At 40.1% G+C, this 13,989-nt stretch overlaps 1 protein-coding gene across 1 annotated transcript in view; it reads right to left on the bottom strand.

Moving 5' to 3' along the window:
* Nucleotides 1–13,406, bottom strand: part of GUCA1C (guanylate cyclase activator 1C) — a gene marked incomplete at both ends in the record, with an annotated part of 28,767 nt that extends 15,361 nt beyond the window's left edge. The window contains one exon of the mRNA XM_081300741.1: nt 13,203–13,406. Coding sequence (XP_081156867.1) covers nt 13,203–13,406 — 204 coding nt within the window. The remainder of the gene's footprint in view (nt 1–13,202) is intronic.
* Between the last annotated feature and the right edge of the window lie 583 nt (nt 13,407–13,989).

Below are 13,989 nucleotides of genomic sequence, written 5' to 3' on the forward strand. Positions count from 1 at the left end.
CTCAGTATCAAATAACAAAGCTGCTCAAGATGTAGTTCTAAGAACCTGCATTTATAAAGCTCCCCATTTGGCCTCATATATCCTAAGATTTGGGAACCACAGACTTAATTGCTTTTCTCATCCATATCTTAACTTTGTAGCTAGTTCTGCCATCCCAGCCATCTCTCCCAATGGTCTTTTTAATTGTGACCTATTCCAAGGTGAATTAGCATAACTTTATTAAGACTGGTTAGGAAAAAAATAGGGCTTACACCTTTCCGTCCCAGAATGACATATTCATAAGAACATGTTCCAACAATCAAAAATTAATTTCAAAATAATGAAAAGTTCTTCACTTGCCCTTCTGGAACGAACACAAGTTGCAAGACATCTCTGGATTTCCTCACAACACCCGCTTCCTCTCCCATCTGCCTCTCCACGTACACCCTGCTTCTCTATCTTCAGCAGCCTCCCTTCCGGGCTTGCTCACTGCCAGCCCTAGCCTGAGAACATTTCTTTCTTTTATCCCACCAATTTTTCTCGAAATTCTGCATCACAAATTCTAAAAAATTAGTTTGGTGATGGCAGAACATCCTTTGAACCTGAGGGACGGGATGGGGCTAAAAGCATGCAAAGCCATAATTGCTTCAAGTAGTCCTCAGGAAAGAAGAGGGAGAGAGCATGCATATCAAAATGATTCCAATCCCAACATGTTTATAGATTTATATGTCATGTTTTTAGGATGGAATGGATTCCAGAGAAGCATTAAATGAGAAATAAGGATATGGAATCATGACAGCTTCCCAGGCCAGTTTGACTTCATTTTGTAGAAGGAAGTAGAAAGAGAAAGAGAGGAAATATATACAATATAACATATATTATAAACATGTATAATATATATTATATATATTCTCTCTATATATGGAGACATATATGTGTATATATAGCATATGTGTGTATATATATATACACACACACACAAAGACATCAGATTTAAGTTTTCTCATCATCTTTAAAAATATGTTTAAAAATTTACTTGCTGCCATTATTTTTGTAGTACAATGTAACTTTTGAAATAAGGAAAACAAGCCAGGCATGATGGCACATGCCTGTAGTCCAGCAGCTTGGGAGGCTGAGGCAGGAGGATCACAAGTGCAAAGCCAGCCTCAGCAATTTATCAAGGCACTAAGCAACTTACTGAGACCCTGTCTCAAAATAAAAATAGTAAAAAAGGGCTGAGGATGTGGCTCAGTGGTTAAGTGTCAATGGGTTCAATCCCTGATTGAAAGGAAAAAAGAAGAAGAAGAAGGAAAATAATATCCTGAGAACTTCTGCCCAACAGAAAATCCATAGGTGGGCTGCAGTCTCCAGGCAATGTCTATGACCTACCATTAATCACTGTTTTCAGAGTATGATCAATTTGAAGTGTAAGTAGAAGTTAATTTATAAAGCATGTGCACATTAAAATACTTTTTTATTATTTATTACTAGGTGTAAGAGCTACCATTAATTTTTTAAAAAGTATAAAAAAAGTATAGAAAAGTCTACGTTCTAAGTCATGAAGCTAGCCTCTTTCAATGCATTATCTCTAATTCTAACAGTAACCTTGCAGGTCGCCTTATTAGTCTCATTTTTATAGAGTACAGAACTGACTTTCAGAGAGGTTAAAAAAGTGAGCCAAAGGATGTGGGTGAACTATGAATATAAACTTTGCAATCCTTTTTTCTATGTAGCTCCTAAAAGGTCCCTCAGAACTCATTAAGATGGAATTCTCTTTCTAGAAGAGGCACCATGGACTTGCACAGTAGGGATGCATTTGATGCAGTAGGCTATGCTGGGTTCCTGGGTGTTAGCTGTGTGAGTGTAGACAGAACTGTGTAAAGTGAGATAGCTCAGAAATCTGAAGGTGCTGCACCTGGAGCCTGTGCTACCTATATACCTGTGCTGCTCAAGGAAAACCTGGCATGGGTGCAATAAGCAGCTCAGCTTCAGAGAGACTTTGAAAGCAAAGGGCCCTCAGGGCCACCACTTCCAGCTCCAACTCCACCCCAACCCCAGTGCCATCTGGCTAAGCAGGAAAAGAGGTATTCATTCTCCTCTTCCCCTTCCTGCCCCCTGGTACCTTTCAAAAAAAATTTTTTTTTTCTATTTTCAAATCTTTAGCCCAACTTCCACCACCCTCGGGTTTAGCCTGCAGCATAGTTTCCTCAGGAAATGTTCTCCGCTGCCCCTCCATGACCTGGCGTGTCCATCCTAGGCCTTCCTCAGTTGATACCATTCCTGTTTTTCACCTACATGTTTGGCTGGGAATCCACAGTTGTCCTTTACTGCAGACCTTTTCCTTGCTTTGGCTCAGCATTTCTCCCCTCTCTGCAGGGCTTCATACCCACATGGCAGACCCGACTGATCCCTCCACACTCCTACCCTGTGAAGACTCACTGCAGAGATCATCTGATCTCGCTATGGTTCCGCTATGGTTTTCTGTTTGCCTGAGTGACTCCAGAAACATACACTGACATATTGTCTAAGCTAATTTCAGAGGCAGGTGATTTGAATGTTGGAGGCATGAATTTATAAACTGCATAATGTCATTGAGGGAACTTGGCTTCATCTCATTGACGTAAGTTCTACAATTTCCATTCTAGAAGCATTCCTTCATTTTCAGAAGGGAAGTAGGTTGGATAACAATAACTATTATACTAGTAATCATGATGACAGTGATATTATTGATATTATGTAAACTTGCCATCCATAGAAGGCCAGGCATTGTGCTTTGTGCATATAAACTTACTTAACACCAATGAGACCTTATACAGTATTAACCAAGAACCATGGCTGTTTGAGTTCTAGTATCACTAAGTCCAGGGAGCCTGGAGATGCAGTTTGGTGGTAGAGCACATGCTAGGCTTGAACAAGGCCCGGAGATCACCAAAAAGAACAACCCTACCCCAAACCATAGAAATTATTGTACAGTAACTAGTGAGGAACCATATATTTCTATATACCTTGTAGTTCAGGAAAATAAATAATCCAATTTCAACAAAATTTTACCAAATATAGACCCAGACTACAACTATTTCCATCAGAAGAGTAGAGGAAAAGAAGAGGGAGAAAGTGGTATGTTTCAATGACATTTTACCAGCTGTGCTAGGTTAGTAGCAACCTGTGAATTGAAACATCTGCCTGAAAATGGTTATTTAGTCAATAGATATTAAAAAACTCCAACTAGCCAGCATTATGTGATTGATCAACAATTGCCAATTGTGTGGAATTTATATGTTAGGAATATCAATGAAAGTACACAAAATAAAGGCTACCCCAACCAGATTCAAAACATCCTAATCCCTTTTGTAAATTTAAAAAATCTGCAAGAGAAATGTTTTTTATGCTCAGGGTTTATGAACTAGCTCATTTTCACATATGGATACAAATATTAACACTAAACATCATCTCTATCTGACATGGAATTGCTAGAATGTCCAGAGGAAAGACTCACCTCTGTAGGATGAAAAATACACTGCTGATATGGTAATTTGGTTTTATAATGTGATCTTTATGCAGATTAGACACAGTTTTTTTGACTATGACTGTACAAAATTCAAGAGTTTGAGACAAAGGCCTTCTCATAATATGATTATCAATAGGTTTCCTGGATATAAGGAATTCCTGACCATCTGCTTCCAGAATGCAGTCAGTTTAGAGATGTCTGGGCCTCTGTGAACTAGGAATCAGTCTATGTGACAGGGGAGGACAAGACAATGACCCAATGATCATCTCTAGAGGAGCTATTTGAGATCCACTATTAGAGTAACAGCAGTATTTTTCAAGGAATTTCCTCAGGTAGCCAATACGGGTTTACTATTACAAACATCTGTCTTCCTAAACTCATAACAGAGAAAATAAATAAAACCTAGCTTCACCCTGATTCACTCAGTCAGTCTCCTGAGAGTTTTTTTATTTCCTGTGTAAGAGCCTAGATCTGTGTTCTTTACTGAATAGAAGAGGTGAGTTAAGGATGTAGAAAATGGCAGAACTGATGGTAAAATTAATACAACTACATCACTTGCTCAAGGTTGTACTTTTCAATACTGTTACTAAAACAGGAGTCATAAGCATTGCTTCAGAATTAGAAGTTTTGAGCCCAGAATCCCCTTCACCTATCTCCTCATGGTCCTCAGCTCTTTGGTGACAGAAATGGGCCTTGAACCACTTTCTGCCAATCAGATTGTGGCCATCAGGAGATAGCACTGGTGCTCATTGTGGCTGCACATTGGAATCACCTAGAAGGTTAAAAAGGAAACTACTGTCTTGATTCAATTGGTCTTAGGTAGAAGCCCAGTCACTGATATTTTTTCATAATGCTCCCATGTGTTTTGAATTCATAGTCATAATTAAGATCCACAAATGCAACAGATTTTATTAAAATATATATGAGTTTCTAGAGCTTACATTTAAATGTATGTCAGCCGGTAAAGCTGATGTCTTTAACAGGGAATATTATGGAAAAACCTCAGGCAAAATGTTGACAGTTGGTTATTTATGTGAAAATTCTTTGTAAATTATGAAGTGCTCAACAAATATGAGGTATTTCATTATCACAATAAATGCTTCTTGAGAGTTCTATTAAAAGTGGCTTTGGAATGAGTAGCCTTGGTTTAACCTTAGGAGATTGTAGCTTAACAGTATGCAGTGGAATAGGTAGTCATTTGTTTCTAGTAAATATGTTTTATGAGGAGCAACAGTAATTATGGTCACCTTGTAAACCAAACAACCTGATACAGAGGTATAGGTTGCAGGCAGTCAGGGGTTAATTGCAGGTAGCTGCAAGTACCATACAAGTTAAAAGACAGATTTCTGGCTCTAATTGCTAAGCACTCCTACGCAGAGAGAAGCTGAAACTCATATAACCAAAGGTCACTTACGAATTTCAAGTAGAACTGAGGCCCCCACATGTGTCCTGGTCAAAAATCGTCAATTATACTGAATTTACATTTTAGGACTATCAAAGAAAATAGGCAAAATACCATTTAATTAATTTAATTATGCATTTGGCAACCATCGAAAGGAGCAAATGTTGTCCAAAGAACACAAATAAATGTCCAAAGCACTAGGGTAAATTCAAGATGAGAAAAGCAGGAAAATAAGACCTGCATTCATTAAAAACTTGCCCTTTTATTTGGAAATATAATTCAAGCTTGATAAGAAGTACTGTTAGTCAGAACTGTTATCAAACCTGAGGGGGCTGAGGTCAGCGCTATCTGCATTTTGCTGATAAGCAAGGCATCTCTTTCTAACTGTGTTGTGTAGTTTTTTTTTTTTTCAAAGTTCTTTCACCTACATTATGTCACATGAGCTCAATGACAATTTAGGCAGGATAGGTTTTGTCCCTGTTCTGGAAATGAAGAATTTGAGACACAGAGAGATTAGCGGTTTTGTTCAAGATTATACACAGCAAATAAGGGACAAGCTGGGACAGGAGCCCAGGAATCCTGGTTCTTCCCAAGGGGCTACCTCTACCTCTACTGTCGCCGTGTTAGGCTGTGAGTCATATTATAAAGAGATTTGCCAAAGGGCTCATTTAGAAAGTAACATCAAGGACTTCTGGTACATCAAAGCTAAGATTTGATTTGTAAACAGATTTATAGGTGAATTATTATCCTGTACATTGTCATGACCATATATATGCACCACCCTACAGGCTGCTACCTATATTTCTAATTCACCCCTTCCCTCATTCCTGATCCCCAGAGTTTGTCTGGGACTGCTAAGGTAAAATAGCAACCTGAAAATTTGCTTTTCTGCTTTGTTTTATCCTAGTATTTACATGTTCTTCTCAATTAAACTCTCACTCTATTTTGAGTTCCAAACCTCATAAATGAAATCATTTACGTCTCTCAGTGAGACCCTTGGAGGTCACAGGAGGCAAAGACTTTTTTTTTTTTTTGATACTGGGGATTGAATTCAGGGAAACTCAAGCACTGAGACAGGGTCTCACTAAGTTGTTGAGGCTGGCTTTGAATTTGCCATCTTCCTACCTTGGCCTCCCAAGCTGCTGGGATTACAGGTGTGCACCACCGCACCTGGTTGAGGCAAAGACTTTTGACAAGTCTTTTTGACTGGTTTCCCCGAACTCTCCTATTATCAATAAGCAGTCAGCTATTACCCAATTTGCCTGTGAGAAATGGCCTCACCCCTGCCTTCCTTAATCTGACACAGGATTTTTTTTTTGTTGTTATTGCTGTTTTTTTTTTTAATTTTTGCATTTATTTTTCAAGGAATTGTTTTTAGAGGAGTTCTGGTATAGTTTAAAATCTGATGGTGTCATTCTATTTAGATAAAACACAGAGCATAGGTATGGCCCATTCATTTAACTTCACACCTATTACAGCAATGAGAACATGGAGCAGAAACCCCAAGAACCAAAAGCTGACTCTGTTCTAATACTCTCCAGGCATCCTAGTGCTCTGAGCTACCACACAAGTGTAATCCCCCCAAAAGGCTGGTAATCTACAGGAAGCAATAGATACAGGTGAGATTCTGGGGATGGGTGGCCCCAGGCATGCACTAGTAGAAACCCTCTGTCTCTGTTAGATACCCCACAAACCATGCTCCCTCCTACCATGTACTTTAATTTGAATGGTAGTCTTCATTGTAATTCCCAACTCCTTTGTTAAAGGTGGAATACCACACCAGTTTAGGGTGCTGTCCTTGGAGTCAGACTGCCAGCTTCCCAATTGTACTGTGCAGTTTTAGGCAAAAAACTCTCTGTGCCCACTGCAAAGTAGGAATGATAAAAATAGTACTTACTCTGTAATATGGTGGTGAGGATTCTACGAGATAATAAATACAAATGCTTTATATAGTGACTGGCACAGGAATGTGCATTATTAACTTTTATTAGTAAAAATCCAAGTCCTGCACTTCTTTCAAGATCTGAAAATGTCTCAACTTCTCTAGCCAGCCTTTCCCAGTTTAGCCATTGTTACACCTCCCAATCCCAAGAAAAGTGCCTTGGTTAGCCCAGTCCTGCCATAGTCTGTTATATTACACTGCCAGTCCCCTGGATGTGACTCTTCTCCTCAATTAGGCTGTGAACTGTTTAGGAACACACAGAATAATGACTTCTACTTGCCCACCTGCTTCCACCCTCACTTCCTTAAAAAAGTGAGGGCAATTTTTGTACCATTTCCTGCTCTGCCTGGATGGAACTGAAGCATTCACCTGGCCATACCTTCCATCCAGGTGGACAGACACATTAACAGACTGGTTGAATAGTGTGGAACCAGAGATCAAGCCTTGAGCTCGTCTCCCTTAGTCTTGGATTCTTCATTTACGTCCTTTTATTTTTCGAGTATGTATCTATCTTCCCCACTTGATTGTGAACACACCTGGTAACAGAGACCCATTTATATTCACCTTTGTTTCTACCTTCCTTCCAGGGGGTGCCTCCAAGGCTCAGTATTTGCGAGTGCAATGGGATAAGAATGCAGTGTGTGTTCATGATGTCACTTCACCCCTGACAATCCCTTCTTATTATTCAACTCTCCCTACATTCACCGAAACTCTCACTTCCAAATGCTGGTAAAGATGTGGCAGGAAAGAAAAACTTATACATTGTTGTGGGATTGTAAATTGGCACAGCTACCTTGGAAATCATTATGGAGGTTCCTCAAAGACTAAGATTCAAAACAGTATATGACCCAGCTGTACCACTCCTCGGTATCTACCCAAAAGACTTCAAGTCAGCATACTATGGTGATACATGCATATGTGTACAGCAGCACAATTCACCATTGCCAAGATATGGAACCAACCTAAGTGTCTATCAACAGATGAATGTGATAGATACACAATGGAGTTTTATTCAGCTATAAAGAAGAATCAAGTTATGTCATTTACAGGAAAATGGATAGAACCTAAGAGTATTATGTTAAGCAAAATAAACCAGACTCAGAAAGTCAAGGGTTGTATACTCTTTCTCATATGTGGAAGCTAGAGAGAAAGGGGGGGGGGAGGGTGCCCAGGTGTCTCATGAAATTAGAAGAGAGAGCAGTACAGCAAAGGAGAGGGACCAGAGGGAGGGAGGAGAGGAAGTTAAATTGAGGGACTTGGGGGTGAAAATGACCAAATTATGTTATGTTCATGTACAAATATGTCACAATGAATTCCACTATTATGCATAATTATAATGTACCAATAACAGGTTAATTTTTAAAAAATTCATTTCCAGAGAGATAAGTCACTAAGCAGAAAAGCAGAAATCAGAAGTTCATTCAGTTCATTCTTAGCTCTTGAGTTTCAGTGGTTAACATTGTTTACGTTTCAGAGCATAACATTTGTGCCAGTAAAAAAAAAAAAAAAAGTGACTTGGAGGCAGTTTTTCTGTTTTATCCTAGCTACTTCCAAACTAGATAACGATTCCAGAGGCTGGGGAGGGTGGAATGAGGGAGGGAAGAGAGGGTGGCAGACATCCATGGAAGTGGGCACGCTTTGAGAGGGCCAAGAAGGTAGCAGGGGGAACGGACAACAGGTTTGGCCCAGCAGAAGCACCAGGGATTCATGGTCTTGGCACAGCTTGGAGGAAAGGGCTATAAGCATTTCTGTAAAGTCAAGCCCGGTCATCACTTGGGGCATCCATGTCTAGGAGTACGAAGGAGTTGAGAGCAAATTCCACCTAGGAAGTGAGCTGTGTGGAGATAACAGTCCCTAAATGAATCCAGAGGTGAAGGGAGATGGTGTCTCAGTGAGCATCAGTGTGGATAGAGGCTCCCAGCCCCTAGGAAGTTAAAGTTCAGGCACATTCTTGAGGATTACATGCAACCCCAGAAAGGGAGAGATTTTATCCAGAGATATGTGTGTGTAAAGTGAAATACCAAGAGAGTCGGGGAGGGGGGGGACACTTCTCAGACCAGGGCGCTGACCTGAGCCAGGTGAAGAGTCTTTGAGAAATGAGTCGGCCTCAGGATTTCTGCAGCATCAGTCCCTGATGGCACCCTGGGCTCAGCACAAGCACAGTGAAGGATTCCCACATGAAGCCTCAGGATTTCTGCAGCATCAATCCCTGATGGTAGTCTAAGCTCAGGCATCCTGGGCTCAGCACAAACGCAGTGAAGGATTCCCACACGAAGCCTTCGTTATGGTCCCAGGATGTCTGAGGTGCAGCTGTCACAGCTGCTGTGGTGAATTAGGTTCCATCCCTACTGTGATGATCAAATGTGTTCATCATGCAACATGCCTAGAAGATGCCAGACACCTCATAGGTAATCCAAAAGAGGTTTATTGAGTTTTACTAAGGTATAATTGACAAATGAAAATTTTATATATTTATAGTATACAACATGATATATTGATATAGTCTATAAAATGATTAAATCAAGTTATTTAACATGTGCATCACCTCACGGACTTATTTTTGTGCTGAGAACGTTTAAGATCTTCTCTCTTGACTATTTCCAGGTATTCAGTACATTATTATTAACATATCACTTATTCATCCTGCTCAACTAGAACTTTGTACCCAATGACTAATATCCCCCCATTCCCCTCCACTCCCAACACCCCCAGACCCTGACAACCACCACTCTACTCTCTGCTTCTATGAATTCCACTTTTTATATTCCACATATAAGTGAGATCATTCAGTGCCTAGATTATTTCACTCAGCATAATGTCCTCTAGGTTCATTCAAGTTGTTGCAAGTGGCAGGATTTCTTTCCTTTTTAAGGCTGAATAGTATTCAGTGTGTGTGTGTGTGTGTGTGTGTGTGTGTGTGTGTCTTAATCCATTTATCCACTGATGGACAGTGAGCTTGATTTTATATCTTGTCTATTGTGAGTAACTTTACAATGTGTTCAGATGTCTCTCCAACATACCAATTTCATGTTCCTTGGGTATCTACTCAGAAATGGGACTGCAGGATGATATGTTAGTTAGGGTAGTATTTTTCACTTTCTTGAGGAAACTCCACACTATTTTTCTCCGTACTGTTCTCCACAGTGACTGTTCCAATTACATGTCCACCAACAGTGGACAAGGGACCCCTTTACCCCACATCTTGGACATTCAAGAAGTACTACTGAAGTGCCCTCAGGTGTGTGATTAGCCAAAGGAATCATTGTAAATTTTACACTCCAAACTTCACGACCTGTTTACTTTTATGTTAAGCGCTGTTCTAATAGGCTTGTTTAGCTGGAGTATAAGCCAAAGCCAGGTTAGAAACAGCAGATTAAAAAAGAGATCAAAAGCTTATGAGTATCATAACAACCAGAAAGCTGTGAAATATGAGTTTGATAGCAGAAGAGATAGAAAAACAATAAAAACCAAACACAATGACAGAAGCACATGCTTTCAGGGTTTGTAACATTAGGAAACTCAATCCCAGAAACTTAAAACAGGGCATGAGTACCTCCTAGTATTACACAAAATGTAACCACTGATGTTCATATTCATGTCTTTGATTTATCAAGAAAATGTTTCACCAGCACTTTGAGAAGGTAGAAATGTAAGAAAGGCATTTTGAGTGATTTCCATCCAGAATACTTAAAATCACAAAGGAGCTCCACAGAAATTATAAATCCTCAGGGGTTTTGGACAGTGATAGTTTTATTGATTCGTCTAAACACTTTTTTTTGGGGGGGGGGGTTCCCTGTGCACAATTACATGCCATTTCTTAGTATCACTCGGTAATGAACAATCCTTATGCTTCTCATTTCACAACCTGAGGTCATGTTGTGAGCCCCACCTTTCCTGTGGCATATGTCATCACTGCTCAGGCTCCCCCCTCCCTTCCCAGCAGACATAACATCTCTATGACAAATCAAGAACCCAGGGAGAACTTGCAAGCTCCTGAGGTGGGCCTGGACATTCCTGGGGTGGACACACAGGGTCTCATGCCAATGGCGCACACACCTGGGATACCTCTCTGGATCCCTCTCTGCCTCTGCTTCCTTGATAGCAGGCCTAGGTTCCACCCAGCCTCCTTTTTTTTTTTATTAGTTTCTCAAGACAATACAGTGATCTTGACATATCGTACATTTGATTCAAATAGGGTATGAATTCTCATTTTTCCATGTGTACAGATTGCAGGGTCACATTGGTTATACATCCATGTGTATACATACAGCAATCCTAGTGTCAGTTGTATTCTGCTGCCCTCCCTATCCCCCCTCCCCTCCCCTCCCCTCCTCTCCCATCACTATTCTCTACCCATTCTACTGTGACACTTATCTCTTTCTCTCTTTTTTTCTTCCCTTCCCCCTCACGCCATCATATATGTATTTTGTGAACCCATGAGAGTCTCCTTCCATCCGTGCAATTCCCCTTCTTCCTCCCTTTCCCTCCTTCCTCTTTTCCTTGTTTTATGGTAATCTTCTTCTCAAGCTCTTCGTTCCTACTCTGTTTTGAGTCACCTCCCTTATATCAGAGAAGACATTCGGCATTTGTTTTTTAGGGATTGGCTACCTTCGCTTAGCATAATCTGCTCTAGTGCCCTCCATTTCCCTGCAAATCCCATAATTTTGTTATTTTTTAGTGCTAAGTAATATTCCATTGTGTATAAATGCCACATTTTTTTTTATCCATTCATCTGTTGAAGGGCATCTGGGTTGGTTCCACAGTCTAACCTCCTTTTCATGTGTTCCTCTCTTGCACAGGCACCACAGGCATGCAGAGCGCATTCACTCTCATGGGGCTGACAACAAGATCACCTGCATGGGGTAAGACATCATCGCCTCTGGAGAACACTGCAGAACTCCAGGACAGCTCATCTTCTAATCTCTGGGAATTACCCTAAGAACTTGAGAAGCTTCTGTCTAGAGCAACAGCCTGCCATCCAACAGCAACTGGGCTGCTTACGGCAGGCACACTGGGACAGCAGCAACCACACACTAAGAGGGAGAGAGGGAGAGAGACCCAGAGGTGGGGGAGGAGGGAAACAGACATGTCTACGTGCTTGCTGTATCTGGGACGCATTTCAGGGTTAAGAACAAAAGCAGAATACCCCCATTTCCCCATGGACTTGTAAGCTCCTTTCACTAGCATCTACGGTAACTAAAATTTATAAGAAGGAAAACGGCCACTCTAAAGAGGCAACATTTAACTCATGTTTGATAGCAAAGCACAAAAGACAATAGTGTCCTAAAAGAAATCTGTCCCCCACATCGATATGAGGACTGAAATAGCTGTTGATTTCTCATAGGTTTAATGTTCTCCAGGTCCTGCCTGTTGACTCCTTTTAAATCCCTTGTTTCATGGCTTTGGAAAAGGGATCCGAGGATTGTGCTTCATTCCATACTCCTCACAGAATTAGTTCTATTAATTTTATCCACTTAACGATCCCTTCTTTCTCCCTGGGTAGCATTGGTTCAGCTTCCTGAAGTCATCTGTTTTTGTTTGCTAGTAGTATTTCCCCCTTCCTTTTACTCTAGATGGCATCTTTACATTTTGAATGATACAAACCTATAGCTAAAATAATGCACAGGAAAAGCAGGTGGAGAGTGCACGTGATATTTCAGATGGTTACATCTTTGTCTCCTTTTCCCTTTCCCATCTCACTTTTCTCTTCTCATGTTGTATTTTTTCAAGAAAAAAAAGGAAAAAGCAAAGATGCTACAGCTCCTCAGGGACAAGTCAATTCAAGATTAATAGTTGCATAACAATCTGTAGAAACTAAACTTCATCTGAATTTAAAACTGTAAACTATTTTGTTTTTCCCCCAAACTAAATTGGTCAGATATTTTAAAAAAAGCAATATAAAGCATTCTAACTTTTTATTTGAGCACAGACAACATGTTGGCTAATTTTTATTGATTTTACCTGCTAATTTAGATGCATTCATGATTTTAAAAGCAGATTCCTATAATTTGCTTTTCTATAAAATGTCACCAATGCATTAAATACTTTGAAAACAGTCTTTGTAAATCAATCCACACTTATTAGATTTATTTAAGCGATAACATTAGAATTTCATGCTGAGATTTAATTTGGTTTTAAAATAACTCCCCACATGCAGAACATTTCCAAGGGTGGAGAGGCTAGTTTCCAATTATTTTCATGCCGTCTGTGCCAAATGTGTTTAAATGACTGACTTACCTACAAGCTGTGGGTTGTCTGGAAACTTCTCTGTTTGGTGGGGTGCACACATTTTTACCCATGGCAACATTATAGAGACAAGAAAAAAAGGAAAAATGCAGAATCAAAGCCGAATGAAAAGTAAACAGTCTTACCTTGTTGGTGTCAAAGGTGTTATAAACTTGATCAACATGTTCATTGGCCTTTTGATTCAGACCTTGCAGACCCAAAAGTGCCTTAAATTCATGCAGCGTTTGCAGGCCAGATGGATACTCCATCATAAATGCTCTGTACCACACATAGGGGTCTTGTGCAAGAATTCCTGTCTGCTCACCAGCTATGGATTCCTCATTCCCCATGGTGATTTGAAATCTGCGGCCTTTTTCTCAGGTTGTTTTCACGTAAGTTCTCTCTTCATTCAGTCTCTCGCTCTTCACTACTGACATATGCTCTTGGAAACTGACATATGCTCTTGGAAAGCTACTCTAAACCTCTTACTAGCTTCAGGCTAAATAAGAACAGAAAGCCAGTGAGATTAACTTATCTGTACAGTTTTAAGACTGAGGTCACTCACCTCTGATGGTATAAGCTTACAGCATCCCAGAGGATTTTTCTATAAAGGACAGGGGCGATTTTTTTTTTTAGTGAGTGCAATCTTTGTCATCTTTTTGGTCATCCACTCTGCCTACATTATCAACTAGCACAGTGAGTCCAGTTGAAGGAACTTTTCAGGTGTTTTGAAACAGTAACTTTTCATTGCTATTTTACAGATGTGGAAACTGAGACTTGTGAATCTAAGGAATATTTCAGTGGATTAGGGGAGGTGGAACAAAGTCCAGCATAGGTTCTAGACATTGTCCCATCACTTACTAACTTCATTGAAATATTATCTTCTCAAGTATCGTTCATCAATCTAAAATTGTAATATGAGTATCTATTTGT

This window comes from Spermophilus citellus, assembly GCF_964194105.1.
Source record: "Spermophilus citellus genome assembly, chromosome: 7".
Classification (NCBI taxonomy): domain Eukaryota; kingdom Metazoa; phylum Chordata; class Mammalia; order Rodentia; family Sciuridae; genus Spermophilus; species Spermophilus citellus.